The following is a 25,422-nucleotide window of genomic DNA, read 5'->3' as shown; positions in this document are numbered from 1 at the left end:
TTTGTGAAACTGATAACATCTTGGAGATTTGGAGTTGATATACATCTGATGCCAAGACTAGTCAGTTTATTGTTGTCTGTCATGTTGCACTTTGCACATCAGTCACAACCGTTCACTCTAGTTACAATCCTATGTTTACTACTATGCCAACAAACAATATGTTAGGATAGGCCTAAGTATAGTGTGCAAGTTGTGAATTTTTTTTTTAATTGTAATTTTTTTATGAAGGTGCAACCATTCAGGTTGATTTATCTCTGGTTGTTCCAAACCTGCATTACTTTCTTTGGAACACAAAAGAAGACATTTTCAAGAATGTTGGTAAAAATTCAGTTTGGGTGACCATTGACTTCTAGACAACCCCCAACCCCCCAACCACACACACACACATTTTGATATTATTGAAATAAACCAAAGGCTTAAAATGACACGAAGTTGAACTAGGCAATCCCTTTAATACATCTAATGGTGGTGAGCTTCAGTTTTGTAGTATGTGTGTGTGTGTGTTCTTGGTTAAAGGAAACTAAAACCCTCAAATTATTCATAGGAATCATTTGGCAAGTTGTTTGACTTTATTCTATAGCTTGCCTTGGAGTGATATTGGTGGGCCTGTCTGCTAAAATAGACCCTTGTTTTATAGCCTTTTTTGGCTGAAAATTATCTCAATGTGATTCAGTTACACATTAGAGAGCTCTGCTTTGAGTCTCAGAGTCAACTGGGTACGTTTTGTACTTAAAAGGCCAAATTTACTTCTCTACTTGGTTCTACCTTTTTTTTCCGTTCTTTCCTGGTGTGGTATTTTGCTGGTGTTGCTAGGCGATCCATGAGTGTTTGTAAATACAGGCTGGATTTCACCATGTGTTACTTGGCAGTAAGTCCTTGCTCTACTTTGACAACAGCAAGACTCTGCCTTCAGACAGCCAACCGCAGTTCGACTACATGAACCTGCTGATTCAAATCTACGCAAAGTTCAACACCCCTTTCTTTTTTTCCCCTCACGCTCCTACTCGTTTTTTTCACTTGCTCCACCTGGCCTGCAGCATGACTGCCACAGTTGTGACCCCATGCTAACCTCTCACACAGCAAATGCAAATGTGAGGCGAAGTATCTTGTGTATCGCATTCACGGAAGAGTTGTCTGGTGACGTTGCGTTGTGCCAGTGTGTTGTTGAGACTACATACCTGCTACAGGATATTGGTGAGCAGATTAAACACAAGGTCAGAATGTTTCGTCTGGATTCACGGCCACATGCCACGTTGGGTCTTCAGAGCGGTGCAGATGTCAAATCATGTGCAGCTCTGCTAATTTATGGAGCAAATTCTGTCTCCACATGTGCATGTGAGAATCACCGAAGTGCCAAAGTGCAAGACAGACAAAAAGAGGAGGAGGAATCATTCCACTTGAAAAGTTTTTGTACTTGTGTCATGCGTTTAAGTCAGCCACGATTAATTTATTCCATTACTGAAATTGTCCTATAATTATGGGGTTACTGCAATTAGTGAATGGTGTTCGGCTAATCACATGAAACGAAGCGCAAAACGATCGCTCATTAAAAAAAAAAAATATCAAAGTTTAAGTTTTACAAGCTCAATTGCTCGCCTTGCTCTGTACTGCGATGCACGTTCGTGACTCTCCTGTTCGAACTCGTTCATCAAAATGAACAAATCTTTTTCCGAGTCATTTGGTTCACTCAACGAACGAAACGAACAAATTGACTCGGAAAAAGATTTGTTCATTTGGATGAACGAGTTCGAACAGGAGAGTCACAAACGTGCATCACAGAACAGAGCAAGGCGAGCATTTGAGCTTATAAAACTTCAGCTTTGTTATTTATTTATTAAATGAGCGATCATTTCGCTTGATAAGACCCTTATTAAGTGAAAGGGAATCGTTTAAAGCCCTTTGAACAGTTTGCACTGAAACTGTCTTTTGGACCTTGAACTGTTTGGTTCCCACTGAAGTCCATTATATGGAGAAAAATGCTAGAATGTTTTCATCCAAAACCTTAATTTCTTTTCGACTGAAGAAAGAAAGACATGGACATCTTGGATGACATGGGCGTGAGTAAATTATCAGCAAAAGTTTTTTCAAAAGTGAACTACTTTAAGCAAGTACATTGCCCAATGAATCAGTTAAAGGCGGCATTAAGCCAGGCTACATTGTCCGATTAGATTGGATTTAATGGTTGAACACCTTGCTGTTCTAACTGGGAGAATATCTCATCTCATTATCTAAGAGTTAGCAGTGTTGAACATGATCGGTTTGGCTCACTGTAAAAAGCCCATGGGTCTTTCGAATTTGAAAGAACTTTTACAAAGGTTCACTTAAAGTTCACTCCAGTTTTTACAGCATTTTAATTGTGTGAGAACACCAATAGACAAGATCTTTTCCGGAGCTGTTTGTGCGAGGTTGTCCTTCTGGCACGGTAAGACCATCTGATTATCCCTTTATGGGGCAGAGGAAATGACTATGAATATACTACAATCACTTCTCTCCTTGCACACGGTCTACACTGCAATGTTGGATACTCACAATTAGGGCTGGGCGATATGGCCAAAAAATCATATCTCGATATTTTTTGGTCAAATGGCGATATACGATATATATCTCGGTGCTTTCTACGTTTTCTATTTAGATTAAGAAAATCTTTATATTTAAAAAAAAAAAAAATATATATATATATATATATATATATATATATATATATATTCACATTCGGCCCAATGATATCCTACAAACAATGTTGATATTGAAGGATATGGAAACAAATATAATATAGGCTATGCAATATATTATGTGCAAAAAGCTTTTGTTTTAATATTGACTAAAAGCTAAACTAAAAATGAAAATAAAAACAAAAACAAATGCACAAACTAATTATATTAGCCTGCATTTGATTACCCCATTATAATCACTTTCATTTTCATTAAAAATATATACTTGTAGGTTTAAAATTCCACATATGGCACATTTATTTTCTCCAACAACAAATATTTTAGCAATATGTTTATTTTAGTCAGAATTATTGCGTACTACGTAGTACTATTCACGCGCATGCGCGCGCCGGCGCTCGTTCAAGGAAGCATGAATTTTAGCGGAGATTCACTTGCAGAAGCTCGTCCTCTTCTGACATGGACATATTTGTTGTGAAATGGACATATTTGCTTTACTTTCTAACATTTACAGATGGAGAATATACCTGTGAAATGTAAGTTGAGCACTGAGGAAAGCACCACATCTCAAACGCATTAAACAGCGCAAGTATATCTGTCAGTCAGCAACAGTGTCTGTCAGAGCATTTGACAGGGCGGCAAGCTGCCTTAAACTTGTTAACTATATCAAAGTGATTTTGACGCAATTAATATAAGCTTGTGTCATGTTTAGGACAAATTGTACTACGTAGCCTAGCTACTTTCACTGCAGCAGCTCACACTGCAACCTCCGCTATTTTTCAGATGTGCTCATATCAAACTACTGTATCGATATAAACGGTATTGCCTCATTCCATATCGTTTCAAAAAATATAACGATACATCGTACATACTCGATATATCGCCCAGCCCTACTCACAATGATTTATAATGGCAGCGCTTGTAGTTTTTGTCAAATGCTTCTGATGTAGATTGAGTGTAAAACTGTGATTCATTCACGTTTGTGTAAGGTTTGATTTTTATCTGAGTTTTAAGGTGTGGGTTTGGCGAATTATGAATTTCACAATAGTGAGATATTGCATTACATATGCTGTTTGGATTGTATAGTGGGATTGTTGTATATCTGATGTAGTGATTGATTAAAACAGACAAGAGAATGCAAGCAGTGCCTCTGAATGCTCAAGCAAGCCGCAAGGTTTGACAAAACCTTTGCAGAGGCTTGAAAATGTAAAGTGTACTGAGCCAGATGAGGCATGCATGATAACCCCCTTCTTTAAATTCTTACACCATCGGTCCAGATGCTCCACTTGCTCCAGTTTTATTCATTTTCAATTTAACCCCTTTAATCATATTTGCACTTAGTTTAAATCATCAAGAACTTTTTTTCTGTTCTTTTGAGGTTTCTGTTTTGCTCCCTTTTTAAAGTATTGTATCACCTGTATTGTAGTGATCACTGAAGGACATTAAATGGATTTTATATGGAGCGAGTCGTTGTAGTTAGAACCTCAGGAGATTATATAACTGAAACAAGTCTGTTGACATTGTAACTGAACTATTCAGAAATAAAGCAACGTAATAATGAATCAAACACAGTATAACCAAAGTAGGGGGATGGGTTTGCTGGATATGCAATAGTTTACTTATTTGATCAATACTTATTTACTTGTTTATTTACTCATTTAATTATTTATCGCAGGAAATTAGAATTTTTTTTCTGTTTTTGCGAGCATGATGTAGCAAAGATGGAGTTGGTGGCAGAGTTTTTCTCCCTAGACGCGATCCTGTGGATATCATGCAACCTGCTCTTCATTCATGCAAGCTCTCTAGCCCCTTTTTCACCAAAGCATTTTGAGAGCCGTTTCGGAGCCGGTGCCTGCGCGCGAACCAGTTCTTTGTGTTTCGACAGCCAAAGAACCGGTTCTCGGCCAGGAGAACTGGTTCCAAAGCGACACCAACTCTTTGCTGGACTAGAACCGTTCTTTTACCACGTCATGCTTATACGTCGGGGGCTGGGGGCGGGTTTAGATGTGTTCTAAACATCTTTTCTGACCATAATAAAGGATCGCAAAGCCAAAAGAAACATTTGCAAAAAATCACGATGGAGTCCGCCTTTGTAATTGTTATGCTTGAAGTTAACGCAAGCGTTTCTATTTTTGTAATTTTTTTTGAAGACATTATAAGCAAAGAAGAAAACAGTCACAATATAGAACAAATAAATGAAAAGGAAAAAAAGACACAAGACAGGGGTACATAACTTATCAGAAAAGATTATATATCATCAAACGAAAAGATTAAAAGACTTGCATATTTCAATTGTTTTTAAAGCCTTCATGGTATACGAGTTAGAGATAATCCTAAAGTAATGTTGTATTTGCAAGCGTTTCTAGCTAGACGTATGGCGTCGTACACAGTGACGTAATGACATCGTTCCCTGGGCGCTCTAGTCACAGGTTCTGAAGCGGTTCGCAAGTTGAACCAACTCCGAAGTTCGAACCAACTTTGAACCAGCACCAGTTCCGAACCAGTTCTTTTTTTGGTGGAAAAGGGGTATCTGATGATTCATTTCATTTGCTGCTTTAATCAACTAGGCAGTAACCAATAAGAGAAGCGGTCTAACCGTGACCTTCTGCGTCTCAGACCCTTTCTGTACATCCTTATTTGCACAAAAGACTTGAGTTTGTTTGACTTTGTTGAACCTAAAGCTGCTTTTAGAGAAGTTTGATGTGAAGAGCCATCTCTGCTGCCCAAACAAACCTTTTCAGTTCCACTTTTGCTCCCTGAGACATTGCTGTCCTTTCTAAATTTATGTTACCAGAACTTATGTCTAGCAGCATTATGGGAAATGAGGCATTGAAAGAGGTGGGAATGAGGAAACGGCAGCAGTTGAGTTTGTTTGGTGTAAGTGTGGTATTGAGCCCTCCAGCTGGATGAACCTACTGCAGTGCCTTGTGTTAGTCCTTCTGTGGTGTGAGGTGTAGCATCATAATAACTGATATAAGGTACTGTAGGCACAGTGTCTCTGACTAATGTGTTTGTGTTTGTTCTTCTAAAGGGGAACATTGTCTGGCTAGCATTGCAAGCATGGCGGCATAGGCATACGGGTCACCCGAGTTCGAGCTTGGCTCTTGTCATTTCCTAATCCCTACCCCCTTGACTTATCATTTCCTGTCTCATCTCACTGTCCGTGTCTGATATAAATTTGAACAATGTTCAAAAATAATGTAAAAATGGGGTTTATATTTTTTTTCTTCTTTTTTAAAATTAATATATTCAAGAATTAAGAATGGTTGGTTACAGATGGAGTTGACAAAATAAAAAATGAACCCAATCTATTTTTGAAAGGCGTGGAATTTATCTTATTGCGAACGATTTATCCATCCATATGTTTTTTTTTTTAATCCAATAATAAATGCTGGACTTCTCTAAGCAGTTAGTCTGCTTAAACCCCTCAAGCTCATGTTCATCTGCCTTCACTTTTCAGTGCAAGTCCCCGGCTTACATTTTTTTCTTTTTCCAGCATTATCCATTGCACTCGGATGTACGTCACAATAAAAGATATCTCTATTCTTCCATTTCATGACTTTGAAACAGCATCTTTGGTGTCCATTTACATTGGATTCATACTTACTGGTCTATGTTGTTATGACAAGAAAGTCATGATGTCTCTTTTTTTCCTCTAGTGATTGATAGCATGTTTTTAGGAAGCTGTTGTTAAGTTTTGACATGCAGCGCAGCAGATTAATGTCGGTTATATGAACAATGGTCCTATCAGATAAGGGATAAGAATATATATTAACATATTTTAGCAATGCTGTATGGAAGTTAAAGTTGGCATGATATGGAAGTCGTGATAGCCTGTTGTTCCTTATTCTGACGCATTAGTGAAACCGCTTGTCGAATAAGAAAAAATATAAGGTGAGATTTTATTTTGGTTGTCCCGCCTAGGGTTGCAACGGTATGAGATTTTCACGGTATGATAATCGTCTCAGAAAATATCACGGTTTCACGGTTTCACGGTATACGATATTAAACTATCATTATTATAATCAGCATCAGCTACAATGGCCCTTAAATGAATAAAAACAGATATTGTTTTTGGTTGAACATGGTTTATTGTAACAAAGGTTTTTTCAATAGAGTCTTTATGAAATGTATATTTATTTCCTCAGAAATTCTGGGTTGTCTGAAATAACTGGTCTGGATTCTGTGATTGAATACAAAATGTATTTTTGAGAATGCAATCAGATAAAATGTAACAACTTTAGTTTGTCTATACACAAGAGAAGTTTAATAAATTAAAACATGGACAAAAAAACTATACACAATATATATTTTAGTCATAGGCTAAACCAAACTTTTTTTTCCCAGGTTGTAGGGGAGAGCGGGGCACAACCTAACGCTTTTTGCTTTTGGCTGAATTAATTAAAAAATAATTAGGTTAGATTAATACTTTTTTTACACAAGCAACATGCACATCTCTGCTACAAATGAACACTTAAAGTTTTTTTCTAGGACCTACCATTTTTGTACAGTTGCACTGAAAGTGACAGAAGTGCAAATGTTACAACTTACCCCATATGCGGCGTTAATTGTAACAGACAGAGGGGTTAGTTGTAACACACATAATTCAGTACTATTTTATTTGTATAGTTTGATATTGTTTGTGGATCTGTATAAACAGATATCCATACATATCCCTCATCCAATCATCCTTCTATTATGGATCAATATCATGGATAGAGACATAGAAAAGGGCTGCATAGTTTTGCAATAAATAATAATAAATAAAATTATAAATATTGTAATTGCAATTAAATTAGATTTGTGTGTGGCAGCTGCATGATGTACAATTATTATTATTATTATTAATAACAGTAATGATAATACAAATTAGCTTAAAATAAAAATTTAAAGGGTTTATTGCATTAATAACAGGCCATATTTTTAATAAATATACAAGTTATCATTCATAGAACACTAAATTTTAAACATTTTAAATCCCAACATTGTTTGTGAACGTCTAACAAAGTTAAATGTATACTCAAACCTGAAAAGTTGTGTGGCTCCGTTTTCATTTGATTATCATTGTACACTTGGAGGCTTAAGTTGTACCACTCTGTTAGAATTAATCCCGCTGTGTATTACATATTTTAAACCTAGCTAACAGTCGCTAGGAATTGCTGACATGTTTCAAAACGGTGCTATGTTTGAGCCAACAAGACGGTGATTAAGGCAATATAAAGTTAGATTTGGAAACGTATACACCCAACTCAGAAACCGAAAAAAACCTATGATGAAAAAAATTACTTTCATGGTGTCAAAACACTCTTTGTCCAGTATCTTCACGAAATATAATCAAAACTTTCCGCAAATTCGCGGGAGACCGTCTTCTGGCAGCAAGAGAAAAATAGCGGAAAGACAGCCTGCTTGATCCTGACGAACTGTGTAAACGGTCCGTGTTACATTTAACCCCGCGTTAACACCTACTGAACACCTATGAGTTTCAGTCAGTGTATTTGATGATTATTCTTTAAAAAAATAATTATAAAGTGCACATTAAGTGTTCTCTGTCTAGATATGTTCATGTGTTCACGTCTTCGTAGTGGCTGAGACAGCTTTAAAAACCATGAGCGTCATGCGTACTTGAGTGTGTACTAGATCTACTAGACGAAACGGCGCTGCTCATTCAGAGACACGCTGAATATAGAAGGGGCTTGCACACCAGTCTTTTTGCGTTGTATATTCACAGACACGCACATCGCGATTTGATTTAGGCTACTGCATAGCTATATTTTGCTTTATTTATCCATCTATCTTTTTAAATCGCACATTTTACGTGGCATCTGTTTTGTAACGCAAAAAGACGCATGTGTGCGTCTTTTTGACAGACCGGGATTCCCTCAGCATGACAGAAATAATATGGCCTTAAGTTATAAAAGTTATGAATAACCTTCATCTTCACGGAGGGATGGTGTTCCTGAATATGGGAGAACATGTTCGACGTGTTTACTCCTTTTGCAGCCACTCTTCGTCCACATATCTTGCAAACTGGATATCCATCTTCAAGGACAACATCACGATCGTTTTTCGGATATAAGTTACAAAATATTCCCGTAGCCTACTGCAGATTTTATTTATTTTTTTGGCGGGAGATAGAGATTCGCAGCCTCTGTCTCGGACATTTTCAGCGCTGTACGGATAAGCAGTCAAGCTGAAAGAAGTTGCATGCGGCAGTGCAGGTGAATTCTGTTTTTTTTTTTTTTTTTAACCGCGGATAAGCAAATGTGCACGATATGATAATCGTACATGTCAATATCGCGATAAACCGCCATACCGGTATATCGTTACAACCCTAGTCCCGCCCTTGTGCTGGTAAACACATTACCAGGGAAGAGATGTCCTTAAAATCGGTTTTGGTCTATTGACGTGCACACTGTGTGAATATACTAGCCATCATCCTGGCATCCTGACGATCCTGCCATCTTTTCTTTTCTTGGTTTTAAAAAGCAGACTTAACCTGTCAAAAGAGTAAAAAAACAAAACAACTTTTGCTGATAATTTACTCACCCTCATGTCATCCAAGATGTCCATGTCTTTCTTTCTTCAGTCGAAAAGAAATTAAAGTTTTTGATAAGTTTTATAAGCACAAATGCTCACCTTGCTCTGTTTTGTGATGCGTATTCGTGACTCTCTTGTTCGAACTCGTTCATCAAAATGAACAAATCTTTTTTTGAGTCATTTTGTTCATTCAACGAACAAAATGAACGAAATGACTCGAAAAAAGTCATTTTATTCTGCCGTCATTTACTCGCCCTAAAGTTGTTCTGAACCTGTATAAATGTCTCTGTTCTGCTGAACACAAAGGAAGATATTTTAAAGAAAATGGGTAACCAAACAGTTGTAGGGCCCCATTGATTTCCACAGTATGGAAAGAAAATAGTATGGAAGTCATTGGGGCTCCATCAACTGTTTGATTACCTATACTAAATCTCTTCCTTTGTGTTCAGCAGAACAAAAAAAAAATTATATGGATTTTGGAACAACTTGTAAATGATGACTTAATTTTCACTTTTGGATACATTATCCCTTTAATATTTATCTATTCCAAACCCTGATCAGGACACAACAAGCACATGAAAATTTGCGCCGTGCTGGTTATATTTATCAAGCAGTAAAAAAAACAACTTCCGCACCCAAAACAAGGCATCTGTGGATGCGATTCCGAAGCAATGACTACTGGAATGACATTGTCCTGCAGCACTTTACAGACGATAAGTGGAATGAGAATTTTAGACACTTCAACAACAACAACAGCTTGTTCTGTGCGTCATCCGTCACTATGGCATTTCTACGTCATTGCACATGCGTAGAAGTTTTCAATCCGATCAATTGTTTACATGTCATGTCGATGTCTCACATATATACGTTTTTAATAAATACGGCAATAGTCCATAAACCAGAATGGTGACTTCAATGCACCTGAAAATGTGTCTTCAGATAATAGTGTTAGGTGAGTGGTGTTGAGAGAGAGAGAATTTGAAGCACAAGCCTTTTATGCTTTACACTATTATCATGCAATAGTTCAAAATTCTTCCTTAGTCAAACAGCCACACCCACCAACATGAACTGCTTTTTTAGTCATTCCCTTATCCTCCACACTTCACTACTGACCACTACTGCTTCTATGCATAATGATTGGATTTTAAGATGTTGGTGTTGCACTCAAGTCCAGAGACAGAAATGCTGTTTTCAGATCAAAGTTCCGATACAACAATTGATTGAACATTACAAGGTCAGCATTTTTTTTTTTAAAGTGAAATGTATTTCTGGATGAATTGTTCATAATAAGATCTATAACATAATTTTAGAAAATGGATAGGGTGAATTTATTTCATGTCCACTTGAAGTATCATATTCAATAAAAAATGTTTTTTTTTTAATCAAATTTGTTTAATTTATCATAACATATTCACACATACCTGCATTTAAATATTTCATTAAAAATAAATAAATAAATAAAACTAGCATTTTGTTTTTACAGATTCTGCAACAAACATTTGCAGGTCTTTTCATCCAATGACAAAAGGTGAAATACCACTACTGTTAGTCAGCCAAGTGGCCTGCATGTTCGTGCAAATAATTTCATGGCTAGACATTGTTCTACCATGCAAGATGCTACTAGAATCAAGCACTGACAAAACTTTTTGCACCAAGATTATGAAGCCATTTAATTAAAATGTAGGTCTAAATAGGCTTATTTGGGTGTGAACTACATTACAAACTTAATCACATTGTTTATTGATTCCCCTGAGCAATAGGGTTTGTTTTACTTTTTACCTTATCTTTTTCATTGACAGTTCGTCTCAATCCAGCCCTAGTGTTTCTTCTGTTTTAGTTGGGCCTCAATAGTTTTAGTTGGGAAATGGCACGAACACGAAGACAGAATCTTGTTATTCAGGTTTGTTTGAGAAATCAAAGCAAGACAAGCCGAAACATAGTATAAAAACCAATGTGCTGTGTTGACGCTTAGAGTATGTGGAGTTTCTGTGTGAAATAGGGTGAGTAATGTACTCTGAGTGGGGTTTTATCCTAGCTTTTTCCACATTCGGGATAGTGAACCCATCTGGTATGTGTGATGTCAAATCGAGCTTGTCCCACTTTGAACTCGCTTTGATTTTTCAGCAGCACTTTTTGAGATGGATTTCATCGTTATTCTTCATGCCAAACACTTTTAAATCATTTTAATATGGCAGTTTTAACTATCTCTGTTCTGTTCTGCTCAGGTAATTATTAACTTTGTGCAAACGCTGTCATGTTTTAGGATTATATTTAAACTAGCCAGTGGATTTAAGACAATCTTTAAACCGTGTAAGACTGACATTTACACTGACATCTACTTGTCATTAACAAATGAATGGCATCTTAACCAGTTCAGATGGTGTTTCCTGTACACTGCTCATATCTGTTCAGTTAAATCACTGAAGCGTCCAGGTCATGTGATTTGCTTTATTCATCATTCTCGTCCTGTTCTTCTCTGCAGATATGTTCAGACGGGTTGTACGACAGAGTAAGTTCCGGCATGTGTTCGGCCAGGCGGTGAAGAATGACCAGTGCTACGATGACATCAGGGTGTCCAGGGTCACGTGGGACAGCGCCTTCTGTGCGGTTAACCCCAAATTTGTTGCCATAATCGTGGAAGCCAGCGGAGGTGGTGCATTTATGGTCTTGCCTCTTCATAAGGTGAGAGATCTGTAAAAATACACTGTGCTTAAATGGAATTCTTGATTATATATCCATTGCATATATGTATTTGTTTTAGATGTCTTGTCAAAATATAGTAACTATAAGGTGAGAGAAACAGGATGTTTTTTTTTTTGTTACAATATTATGTTCTTGCTAGACTTTTATAGCCTGGGAAAACCCAGACAACTTCTGGCAAATTTAGATTTGCTCTGAAAGTTAGTCTGGCAAAGACCTCATTCAAGCCCATTTCCAATCCGTCGAAATCGCGGCACCAATCAGAAACGTTGGGGCGGGATTTACACGATGATGACAGCGCTGGGATTTTGAAGCAGATTTTGCAGCCTACATTACATAGATGGATGTCGCCATCGAACATCACTCATTCGAATCAGCTATCACGTCTGTTTCAAGCGATTTGAACTTTTCCTTTTTGTTAAAAACAACACTCGGAGATGTTTCACCGCCGGCCGCCGCTCTGCATACGTCACCTCCTTCATCGCTCCAATTGGTTTTAGGTCTATCCGAGACGTCCGTTGTTGACACCCCTCTGGAAATGATTTGTCTATGATGCTTTCCCAGACCATAACTCAGTTACAAGATGGTCTGAGAATGGTCTGGTTTTAACCAGGCTAAGACTTTTAGTCCTGTCGAGAAGTGTTTATGTACACGACCGATCAAAAGTTTGGGGTCTGTTAGATTTTTCTTTTCATTAAGTATCCTATGCTCACCAAGGCTAAGTTTATTTGATTAAAAAAACAGGAAAGACCATAATATTGTGAGTTATTGTTGCAATTTCAAATAACAGTTTTCTATTTAAATAATATTGTTTATTGTTAATTTTCAGCAGCCATTACTCATGCATTCAGTGTCACTTGATCCATACACTCCAAAAAAATCCTGGGTTGTTTCAACCCATGGGTGGGTCAAATATGCCATATGGATAAATCCAAACGTTGGTTTACATTTTTTTAAATTAAATTTTTTTTTTACCCAACAATTTGGTTCGTCCATATTTGACCCAACCATGGGTTCAACTTCAAACAACCCAGCATTGTTTAGAGTGTAAGAAATCATTAATTATGCTGATTTAGTGCTCCAGAAACAATTTTTTTTAACAATTCAAAAAATTTACTTCAAAGTAAATAAAAAAAAAAACGTACTGACCCCAAACTTTGATCTAAGGTGAGAGTGTGGAGTTGCTCCCTCCACTTTACAGTCGAATTTGTGAGCTGGATATGCAACGGTCTGTCATTTGATATGTGTGATGAAGATCTTGGGCCTGCAGGGATTTTGTTACCTCGAAAATTAATGCACTATCCTCTAACCTTCTGTTGCTGACTACCACCATCTGCTTTTGTTACAAATGCAGAGATTTTGATTCATCGGGATGAAGCTCGTCACCTAGTCTGTTGTGTTCTTGGTTTAGTGGTTTAGCATTCGTGGGTTTAGTGCGTCTGCATGTTCGTGCATGTTGAAGTGTGTGATTGACTCCAATTTTTCCAGATAGTTTGAAGGAGTGCCCTTCACTTCCCCATTTCTTTGGTTTTGTGCTGGTTTTCAGTTCTGCTGTATGTAGATGAAGACAAATAATTGTTTTTACTTACTTCTATTTAATATAATACTTCGGGTCTACTGATAATGGCACCAGTTGGTGGTTCTCCAAAGAACGATACCCAACGACAGTAACGTATTTTATATATTGTTTTGATTTTTTTACTTAACACAGCCACTGATTTTCAAGTGAGAAATGTAAAGCTGCATTTGATGGCCATTTAGATTGGGAAAACAATTAGCCAAAATACAATGACATGAATAATATTAACAATAACGATTATAATTCTTATTGTAATATAATAAGTTGTTTTCTCTACAATCATTTAGTACATTTTTCTGTATGCAAAGAACGTATTTTGTAAGAATGAGCTGTAAACCCTACTTTGGTTTTGAGGAGATAGTTCACCCAAAAATAAACATCATTTACTAACCCTAATGATGAGTAAAGAAGATGATATTTCACAGGAGGAGATAAAGGAACTTATTAAAAAAAAATGTTTGGTTAATGGTTACAATTGACTGCCATTTTATGTGAGTATTTTTATTTTATTTAATTTATTAGTATTATCATTATTTTTGTCAGGGTGAATCCTTTCAGTTTTGTATTTTGTAGCTGGCCATCTGTAGTAAGTGTTGGATTTGTATATCTGATGGTGGCATTTGCCACATCTCAGATTGCTGTGGTAATACTGGCAAGATTAGCAGGACAATTCAGAGCAATGGTGTTGACAAGCGGAACAGTGTTCTGTAATTAGAGAGCGCTCAGTCACGACTATGACATCCAAACCTCTTCGGGCTCTCGCCTGGATCCTGAAGCCTGTCATCAGCGTCACACACGAACACTCGCGCCAGCTCGTAAATGATGTCACACTTAAGCTCTCGCCTGCCTGGCCAGACGAGCTCAGTTACAACCAACTCTTATAATTATCTCGTGTTATTTACATCATTAGTTTCACTGGCGGTTCCTGCAGGCTGCTTTCCTTGAGCCTTTGTAAAGCCCAGGTTTCAGGTCAGCTTAAAAAGTGATGGATTACACCAGTATAAATCCTTTGTCATTCCGGCCGACCATAATGTTCAGAGTTGGACTCGCAGTGCAAGTGTGTGGGAAATGTATTAAAATGTGAAAAGAAACCAAATTGCTTGACCCATCTGTCTGTTTCTTTGACGTAGGACTCAAATGAGCTGGGATTAAACCTTTTTGCTGAAACTTTAAAGGTTTTTGTGAAGAAATCTGCATGTCAGTGCTTTTGTAATGTATGTTTACACAGTTTTGCTTGGATATTGTCAGCAAAGTATTTTCAGACAAGTATAGACTTCCAAACTTGCAGTATGTGGCATTGCTTCTCGCTTCAGTTTATGTGTGGATTTTTTTGTCTGTGTTGTGTTCAACTTGCTGTCCTTCTGCTTTGCACCCCTCCCCAAGTATCCACTCGGATTTAGTACAGCACTGCATCTGTCTATGGTCCGTCTTCCCGGGACACCCCATTCCCAGCGGCCCCCTGCAATCAGACAGCTGTCTCTGGGGGAGCTATTGTTCTTGTGTGTATGCCAGGTCCTGCGCGGCTCTTTGTTTCCCCCAAAAAAATCTGTACGAGAACTCTTCATCCTCACTTGATTCCCTAAAATCCTCACAACTATTCTTCTGTTTCCCAGTAAGGAGCAATGGTAGCTCTTTGGTTGAGTGTTTCGAAGCTCTTGATGTGTAAGTGGCAAGGCTGATGGAGTTTAAGTATGCTTATCTAAATTTATTATGTACTCCGCCTCTTTTAGGTCTTTTACAAACCTGAATGACTTCTGCGGAACATAAAAGATTTTTTGAGAAATGTCTCAGTGTTTTCGAGTAATACAGGTTCGGGACGAGAGGAGGGCGAGTGATAAGGGTAGAAGGGTAGATAACATGTGACAGAATTCCTGTCATTCTCCTTAATATTAATTTTTTAAATATTGTTAATATTCGATATTGGTCATTTGGTCGCATATGTTCACACTGTAAAAAATATTTTCAAGATTTGTTATCACAACATTTTTTCTTTAATTTATTTAGTTGAGAACTTATTATTTTGAGTTTCTGATGATTAAATCAATCTCCTTCATTGTATTAACTCACTTTTTCCAGTTCAATCAACTTAAAAAAGTAAGTAACCCTAAAATTTTAAGTTAAACCAACAATATTTTTTTTTACAGTGTATGTCTCTCCTTTTAACATTTTAGATTATCTTTGCTGTCATCAGACACTCGTTTAAATGTAACCTTTAAAAACATTAATCATTTCATAACCTTTAGCAAATTAAATGTTCATACTTTAGGTGAATTTAGGTATCACAACATCATAATGTAAAGTTATAAAAATGATTCATTTGAGCTTAAGTGTTTTTTTTATTTTTTATTTAATAAAAATGTTTCATTTTAATACTGGCCTTTTTTTATTTTTTAACCAACAAGAAATTGCATTTATCAATTTGAATTGTGGATTTTTGTATTCGTTTACTACATTTTAAGTGTTCTTTTAGTCTTAGATCTTGCTTGCCTGCTCTGTGCTCAGATACTCGTTTTTGATTTTTCTCCTTGATAGACGGAGCTGTTTTTTACCTCAACGTGGCATGTCATGACTAGATGCCTTGCTCCTAAGTGAAGGCGTTTGTATGTAGGCTATTCGAGTACGTTTTGCCGTAAGGAGTTGTGATGTTCTGTAGTAAGGTCTTTTGAGTCTGGGGGGGGGGAGTTGTGGATAGATTCTTTGAGTAGGAGGCATGACTCAGACTTGTATTGTCTTTCCCTTCAAGAGACCATCAGGTGTCTAACTACTCACATGCTGTCTGTCTCTCTCTCAACACCCTCCCCCTTCACTCAGCTGTATACTCTTATTAACATATGAAGGAAGTGCTAGGAAACGGATGGCTGTAGCCTTCTGCGGGCCTTGCATTCCTACTTTCCATTCATCCCTTCTCTCTGACCACCTCTAATAGTTTATAGCACGAAATATGAACCATCCTGCAGGAAACTGCCGTTTACTCTTATGCCGCCAACCTTTGTTATGATATTAGCAACAGTTTCCCTTTTAGAGCTCAAATCCTGAAGTGACAACGACGCAGACTTTTATAGGGTATATTTGGTGAGTAGTTTTCATATTGAAACTTAATATCTGGTCATTTGATTCAGTCTTCTGACATTTCTGCTTGTAGGAATGTTTCGAGTTTGGCGTTTGTCGTGTTTTTTTTTACTTTAATAAAATGACCAATGGCAACCCTCTGTGGACACTGAAGCTTGAGTCGCCATTGGCCTGTAAGTTTTTATTTTTTTTTTCATTTTACTGGCCAGAATTTTACATGGAATGCAAGAACAATGCAAATTTAAAAAACAAACAAACATAAATATAAAATATAAATTTCAAACACTGTTAAAATCAATTAAACAGCCTGTAATAGAATAAGAACAAATGATCAAACTAGATCTTCTAACAGTATTCAATTTCTGTACATTAGCTATCTAATCTTTATCTAACTAAAGTAATCAGATGTGAAATAACACTGTATAGTCTTCACTGCATAAATATAGATGAATCCTTAGTTACAAAAGTTATTCAGTCAAGACAGTTGAGGTTTTTTTTCTTCTGTTGTAAGTCTGTTGTTTGATTAGCATTAAAAACAGCAGCAGGAATATTTGGCTGCTGTCACTTTAAGATATAATTCAGGGGTTAGGGTTAGCTAAACCTAACGCATAACCGACTATGTTTACTAGGATACTCTCCAAGGCTGTAATTTTAAATCTATACTGCAATAGTTTTATATCACCAGTCACCCAAGGCTGTTTATTTGTTACTTAAGGTATTGATTTTGCATCATGTTGAAGCCAAAATATTTCGTATTGATCCAACCATATGTTGGACATATTTGTTGGGATTCCTGCCTCTGAACTGAGCCCATGCGCATGCGTCACTTGCTGAAAAAGCTGGAGAATGAGAGCACCAAAGATGAGGAAAGAGAGAAACAGGAAAAAGGGGGCACACACAAAGGAAGTGAGAGTTCAGTGGCTTTACTTCAAAGTCCACCTCTATATATTCTGTACAACCACAAGGACAGATGTAACTTAAATTGTGTGTGTAGCCATGGATGTGTCATTCTGATTCCCAGTCTGTATTCCCGGAGCCCCCTACTGTTCCTGCTGCACTGACTGGGCTCTGGCAGCTACTGACTGCAGATTTTACCTTATATGGTCATCCTCAGCTCCCCGCCTGTCAACCTTCCAGACCCATTTCCTCTTTCCTCTCCATTGGCTGAAGCGCAGTGCTTGCGCCCAATGGAGTCTTTGATAGACGCATAGAAGAAAAGGGGCAATGTGAAGGGAATTTTTTGGGTAATGTGTAAAGTCCATTGTGGCCATTTATTATGTTTCTTTTAATTGTGATTTATTTATAATAATTTATAAACTATTATAAATAAGTTATATATTTATAATAATAATAATAGTAATAATTATTATATTATAAATAATATACTATTTCATTTTTACTTACTATACATTTTTTTAAGTTATTCATCCAGATGTTATTTTAATGCTTTTACAGAATTTGACTAATTTGTTTGTCAATTTTATAATTTATACATAAATTAAATGAATCCAGATGGAATGTCACTACAGTACAGAAGTCACTGTCACTTCTTGCATGAATATTTTTTTTTATAATATAACAAATACAGTATCATAAATAGAATAATTAATACGTCATTTAATTTTTGTATTTAGAATAATATATGTGGTTTTTTTTATATATTTGAGTGTCAAATCTCAGGATCTCTCCTATCTTGTGATCTTTCTTCCTCATTTCTTTACCCTATTCTTCCCCCTCCTCCTCTTTCAGGTCATATGCATTAGCCAACTGCGTAGTATACACCTGCTCTCATTCTGACACACTCTTGGCTCCGCCCCCTCTGCCCCGATTGGCTGTTTACGTGGGTCATGAATTGTGGTTGGACAGCAGCTGGGGTGCTTCAGTCAGGTCAGCTGTACAGTAGTCTGGTGCCTCTGGGTCCTCGTGAACTCGCAGAGGAAATGGAAATTTCCATGCTGACTAGATAAGACAGACCTGCTTCTGCTACTGCAGGAAGCATCTGTGGCTCTGTAATACTTTCTGTTGGCCTCCTCCACAGTGTGTCCAGTCTTTCTGTCGCTCTCATTTCCTTCTTTCCATGGTTTTCATGTCTCTCTTCACTGGCATCTCTCTCTTGCTCCCTGACGTGCTTTTGTTGAGGCGAGGAATCCTTATTTAAATATGGTTTATTGATTTGAATGGGTTGAAACCTGTGTTAGTTGAGGTGAGGGATCTGCTGAAGTGCTGTTGCTATGCAACAGGTTAGACTCGCTACACTGCAATGATGGTGTTGGACTGCTCCGGTTTTAGTAAGCTATGATTAACTTGCATAAATATTCATGATGCAAATTTAGCAGAGCTTTCCTGTAAGGTTTATTTAGCACATTGCATGCTTGATTTAATGATAATTCGCAGAAATATTGTGAAATATTATTTATTACAATTTAAAGTAACTATTCTATTTTGTTTTCTATAAATGTGATGACAGCTGAATTTTCAACAAGCAGGGTGTCGAATGATTCTTCAGAAATCAGAATTTCAGCACCAAATATTTTGTGTGGAAACCATGTTATCTTTTTTTGTTGACATTCTTTTATGAACATTTCAGATAGGGATGTTTGAAATAGAAACTGTCTTTGTGGTTATATATTATAATTGCCATTGTTTTTTTTATTATTAAGTTGGCCATTCAGAGACATTGCAAAAACAAAAAAAACCTGTTTGTTGTAACTGAACCTTTTTTTGTTTCTGATGAGCAGACATTCAAAAAATGTGCACACATAGACATCTTGGCGACAAAAATGCACACATATAGACATCTTGACGACAAAAATGCACACATATAGACATCTTGACGACAAAAATGCACACATATAGACATCTTGGCGACAAAAATGCACACATATAGACATCTTGACGACAAAAATGCACACATATAGACATCTTGGCGACAAAAATGCACACATATAGACATCTTGGCGACAAAAATGCACACATATAGACATCTTGACGACAAAAATGCACACATATAGACATCTTGACGACAAAAATGCACACATATAGACATCTTGACGACAAAAATGCACACATATAGACATCTTGGTGACAAAAATGCACACATATAGACATCTTGGCGACAAAAATGCACACATATAGACATCTTGGCGACAAAAATGCACACATATAGACATCTTGGCGACAAAAATGCACACATATAGACATCTTGGCGACAAAAATGCACACATATAGACATCTTGGCGACAAAAATGCACACATATAGACATCTTGGCGACAAAAATGCACACATATAGACATCTTGGCGACAAAAATGCACACATATAGACATCTTGACGACAAAAATGCACACATATAGACATCTTGACGACAAAAATGCACACATATAGACATCTTGGCGACAAAAATGCACACATATAGACATCTTGGCGACAAAAATGCACACATATAGACATCTTGGCGACAAAAATGCACACATATAGACATCTTGGCGACAAAAATGCACACATATAGACATCTTGGCGACAAAAATGCACACATATAGACATCTTGACGACAAAAATGCACACATATAGACATCTTGGCGACAAAAACGCACACATATAGACATCTTGGCGACAAAAATGCACACATATAAACATCTTGGCGACAAAAATGCACACATATAGACATCTTGGTGACAAAAACGCACACATATAGACATCTAGGCGACATTTTTGTGCTATCGGTGATCATGACATCTGCATTTTTGTTTCTTTAAGGTTTTTTTTATTTATTTTTTTACTTTTGCTTTCATAATTTGATCATCCCTTAAAAATGCCTTGTCATCACAAGCTTGCACATATAGGCATGCTTTATATGCTGTCTCTGAGTGTGTTAATAACTGATGAAGCAAACCAATCCATAGCAAAATTATTGCTGCTAACCTTCTCCAATGTCTGTGATCCATCAAATCCAACTGGAAATAATGTCAGTAAATCAATATAGAGGCTAATGCTAGTGCATCATCCTCGTCGTTTAGAGGGTTTGAGTTACGAGTTTTCACTGGAAGGTTCTCTTGAGAGAACTTGTGCCCCTTTTATCACCTTCCCCTCTTTTCCGCCTTTGCTTCCTTTCTTCAAGTGCAAATGATCATAGGAAAACGCACAGTGTTGGTGTAATGCATTACAGGTAAAGTGCATTATGTAATCAGATTACTTTTTTGATGTAACAAGTAAAGTAACATACTTTATAGATTTATTGGCTCCACTTTATTTTGATAGTCCACTTTAGAAAATCAACTATATTTATCTTTTGAACTTCATGTCAACCAACTGTCATTGGACTATTAGACTGTTAGGGTTCGGGTTTGGACAAGTTACTCAAAGTCAGTAGGAATGTCTGTTGGGGGACGAACCAAAAAAAAGTGGAAGCAGAAAGTCTACTAATCCTCTATTGACAATTAGTTGACATGTAGCTGTAAAGTTACTTGTATTTAGGAGAATGTTTAAAGTGGGCTATCGAAATCGTGTTACTGATTTATTCATTTATATTTGAGTATACCAATAAAAAATGTAATTCACACACTTTTCAGTTTACTAAATTTACTTCATTTTCTTCTCTGTAACTTAGTCACTTGCATGGGAACAGACAAAAAGTACCAAAGTAGCAAAACACATTTCTTTCCATTAAGATAATTAGTTGAGGGGAGTAACACAATATTACATGTTACTTTAAAAAGTATCTTTCCCCAACACTGATAATGAATGTTCTTGGTATGTTTTCCCCTCTGCATGTCATAGTTGAAGGACAAAAAGGATTCTCGTTGCTTCTTAAATTAAGTTTAAACTGATGTCTTTACTACTTTTCTGGGCCTTGAAAGTTGTAATGACGTTGCAGTCTATGGGGAGGTCAGAAAGCGCTCGGATTTCATCAAAAAGATCTTAATTTGTGTTCCGAAGATGAACGAAGGTCTTGCGGGTTTGGAACGACATAAGGACGTGTAATTACAGAAATAAAAAAATGTTCTGTGCTCAATACAAGTTAAACCGCAGTAAATTTTTTCTTTTTTGTTTTATTTTTATTTTATGTATTAGTTTCCTAGGTATATTATCTTCTGGTGAGGTGATGTTTTGTTTTCTTTAGGTAACGTTTCTTGTCAACAGAGCAATACGGGTACTTGCGTCATATCGCGCTTTGCGTATTGTCTTTACCAGCTTTACAGATTCGTCATAACTTTACACAGACGATATCAGTAAGTGATTATAAAATGCATCTTGGCTTGTTATCTTGTTATGGTCCATGTGATGGTTGACAGGCCGCTGCCCACAGCTGGACTTTGAATTAGGAATTCTGTTTTTATTGGCAAGCAGCTGTATCAGTGTGTAAGTGTGTATCATGGACTGATTGGTAATCTGTATTTCTGATAATAGGGTGGTATTTCTTTGAGTTCTTTGCGTGAGGATTATTTTCTCGGTTTCGAGACTGTTTTATGTATTCTTCCATCTCCTTTTCTTTCCAGTTACTTTTGAACGTTTCTTGTGAACTGTGGTTTTGTCGTCTTGACATTCTTTTTCACTGCTTTCATTTGAAACCATCCACACGCACTTTAAAAGAAACATGAGGGGCGTTTAGCTCACAAATAACTACAAAAAGGTATGGGTTCTCTTACGTAAGGCTGTTATAACCATGCCCAGACTTGAGAAGGAATGTGTACGTGGAGTGGTTTTCTGCACAGGTGGGTAGTGTCTTTTTTTTTTTTTGAGAATAGCCCAAGCTGTTGTGCTCTATTGGGCTGGGCTTTCTGCTGTGATGTCATCGGACCATAGGCAAAGCACCAGCATGAACAAAAGAGCGGGTGCGGACATCTCTCTGCACTGAACAATGTGATCAGATGACACCTGATCACACAGCCCTGTGCAGAGATTGTGGTCTCGCGAGAGATCAAAGGTCATGACCTGTGAGCAGAGGGCACTGATGTCATCAGGAAGTCAGCTGACTGGGCATGGGACCGCAGCCGTGCCTTTATTTGGCTTCTTTGTTTGCTGTGTACAAGGGAGAGAAGGGAAATCTTCTGTTGTATTTTTTCTCTCTAGTCTTCAGACCTGTGCATTGTATAATGATATTACATAAGGTGCTTAAAATGAAGAATAATACTGTTTTTCATACACAAACAATCGCATTGGACTTTTGCAGACCTGTACATATCTATAAATATAAAATTTTAATATGGTTCGGAAAGTAAATATAGTGTAGTAGTAAAATACAGCTAAAGGTAAGGCTTGCTTTGCTTTTTTTTTATTTAAATGCACTAATAGATAAATTATTATAAAATATAAATTATAAAAAATATAAATATAAATTATTTTGACTTGCAAATGCGATCTATCTCTAAACTGATTCATTTAAATGGACCATTTGAAAGAACTGACTCCAATAATTAATTAGGCTTATTATTTACCAAAAAAAGTGCAATAATCATTGTTTATATTTCCAATATTGTTTAAATGTATATTTTCAGTCAAATATAATTAGTATTTATTTTTTACTCAATATTTAACTGTTGTGGTTTATCATTTTCATTATCATAGATGTTTTGTTTTTTTTTGACATCTCATTTTAGCTTTCTCACACTACCCAAACCTCCATGTGTGACCTTTCACTCCCAGGGTCAATGGCCTGTTGCACACGTATTTCTGTACATTTTGAAACAGAGCTTCAAGAACAAAAGCCTCGCAATCTGTTTTTATTACATATCAGCTGTCGTGTGTTTCTGCTGTTCGCTTGAATGACCGGATAAGCTATTGTTTGACAATTTGGAGAAGAATGGCTTCTTCCCCCACCCCCAATTTCATGAATGCAGGCCAGGCCTCAAGTGTTTGTTTTGGTATACGTATAGCTTGGCTGGCACTGTCAGAACTCATTTCATTTACCCAATGGACCAAATGCTTTCATCTAATTTTTGTCTTTGTGTCTGTTTTCTCTCTGCAGTCGGGCCGTATAGATAAGGCATACCCTACAGTATGTGGCCACACTGGCCCTGTTCTGGACATTGATTGGTGCCCTCACAATGACCAAGTCATCGCTAGTGGATCTGAAGACTGCACCGTGATGGTATGTCACCCTTTCTCTCTTCACTTCCACACATCCACTGTCATCATTTAAACAGCCTTGGAAAACTAGATAAACCTGATAGCTAACTAACACTTTTAAAAAAAAAAAAATATGTGGAAAATTGTTGTGCAAAAGGTAGCTCAGGTAGGTCAAAAAACACATGATGAGAAGCGTTTGTATAATAAAAGATGGACAATCACGAGATTAGATCTCCCAGAGGACCGTTGAGTTTCCGAAAAACACTAGGATATTTGCCCTGATCGAATTGAGAGAAAAAACAGACATTGATTTAAACTAGTACCGTCCGAATAGGGCTTTACTAAATCAAAATTTCATTTCTGAAAAATTAAAAACACTCATCACAAGAATGACATTTGAATGGCATTGCATGGATAAATCTAAATAAAATTCTGTAATCAATGCATTGATGTACATCATTCTGACCATTAACAAATCATATTGCATTGATTGCAGAATTCAACTCTGGTAAATCGGCGCTGTCATTTTAAAACTTGTTTATTGATGGGTGGATTTGACCATTTCTAGATACATTTCCTTAAATAGCCAGCATCATATCTCACCCCACCCATTGAGTCCATGTGTGGCTGGCAAAGTTTGCCCCATGACTCATGCGAACTGCAGTAGATCGGATCTCAGCACAACTGAAGACTGTTTTAGATTAGTTTAAGCCCAGCCTGAAGTCATTGAATCAGCAGCTACCATTTTATAGTTCTGAGGTCAGTCTGGCTGGCTCTGGTCTTTTGCACACTACTAGCCCTTATTTGGCCAGTGTGAAGAAAAAAAAACGCAACTCCAGTGCTTGTGTACGTGTAATAAGTGTGCAAGTCTTGAGTTTATTAGGACAATGTCTCTCGCCCGCTCTCTTGGGGAATACTGAGTCCGGGAAGTTGATGATTCCTGCTGTTTTGCTCTGTCCTATCTTCCTAGATTCATAACATCTGAAATATATTGATTAGGGCTGGGCATTGACACTAATTTCACGATTCGATTCACAAGCTTTCGATTTGATATCGATAGATTGTGGCCAATCAGTATATGGCAAATTTCCATAAGGAAAAAAATATCTCTCAGTGTTGTAAACCATACAGGTAGGGTTGGGTATCGAGAATCGAGTATCGATTGGAACCGAGACTAACTTTTCGTTTTTCCCGGAATCGTTCAAAAGTTAAAATTTCGATTCCTAGTTTCGATATTCGCAGTCCGCCGAGCGGAAGAAGAAACCGCTGAACAACACCAACGAAGAAGCGTCTACCGGAAGTGTTGGCATAACCACGCGAGTCGAACATGAGTAACTTACGTCGGCGATCCAAAGTGTGGCTTCACTTTTCTAAAAATAACGAAATCAACAAAAGGAGTATTTTTACAGAAGGAGTATTTCCTTCAGAAAGGATTATTTCCTTCAGAAAGGCCATGGGTTAGCAAGGTTAGCTAAACTTTTTTGACCCTGCCTCTTAAAAGAATCGGAATCGAGAATCGTTAGGAACCGGAATCGAAACAAGGAATCGGAATCAGAATCGTTCAAATTCAAACGATACCCAACTCTACATACAGGGAACCTCAGTTGGTACATCACTATAATATAATATACTTGAAATTAAATTTCACATTAGGTTTTTATAATATTATAATACATTTTCAATGACCTTAATCTTCAATGATTTTAACTACTTTAACTACTTTGAATAAATCCTTTGTCTTTTTTATGGCAGCCACAATTTAAATCTTTATATGTTTAGTAAAAATACAATGAACATGCAATAT

The 25,422-nt window shown here is 37.0% G+C and overlaps 1 protein-coding gene across 3 annotated transcripts in view; it reads left to right on the top strand.

Annotated features, from left to right (window-relative positions):
- coro1ca (coronin 1Ca) overlaps positions 1–25,422 on the top strand; it is a 47,780-nt gene that overhangs the window by 11,516 nt on the left and 10,842 nt on the right. For all 3 annotated transcript variants that reach the window (XM_039658624.2, XM_039658622.2, XM_039658623.2), the window contains 2 exons: positions 11,689–11,888; positions 23,518–23,640. In XM_039658624.2, the coding sequence (XP_039514558.1) occupies positions 11,691–11,888; positions 23,518–23,640 (321 nt within the window). In that variant the 5' untranslated portion in view covers positions 11,689–11,690. The remainder of the gene's footprint in view (positions 1–11,688; positions 11,889–23,517; positions 23,641–25,422) is intronic.

The sequence above is a fragment of the Pimephales promelas genome, chromosome 4 (assembly GCF_988280905.1).
Source record: "Pimephales promelas chromosome 4, fPimPro1.hap1.1, whole genome shotgun sequence".
Taxonomy (NCBI): domain Eukaryota; kingdom Metazoa; phylum Chordata; class Actinopteri; order Cypriniformes; family Leuciscidae; genus Pimephales; species Pimephales promelas.
The sequence above is the reverse complement of the archived record's forward strand: the minus strand, read 5'-3'. Positions and strand labels throughout refer to the sequence as shown.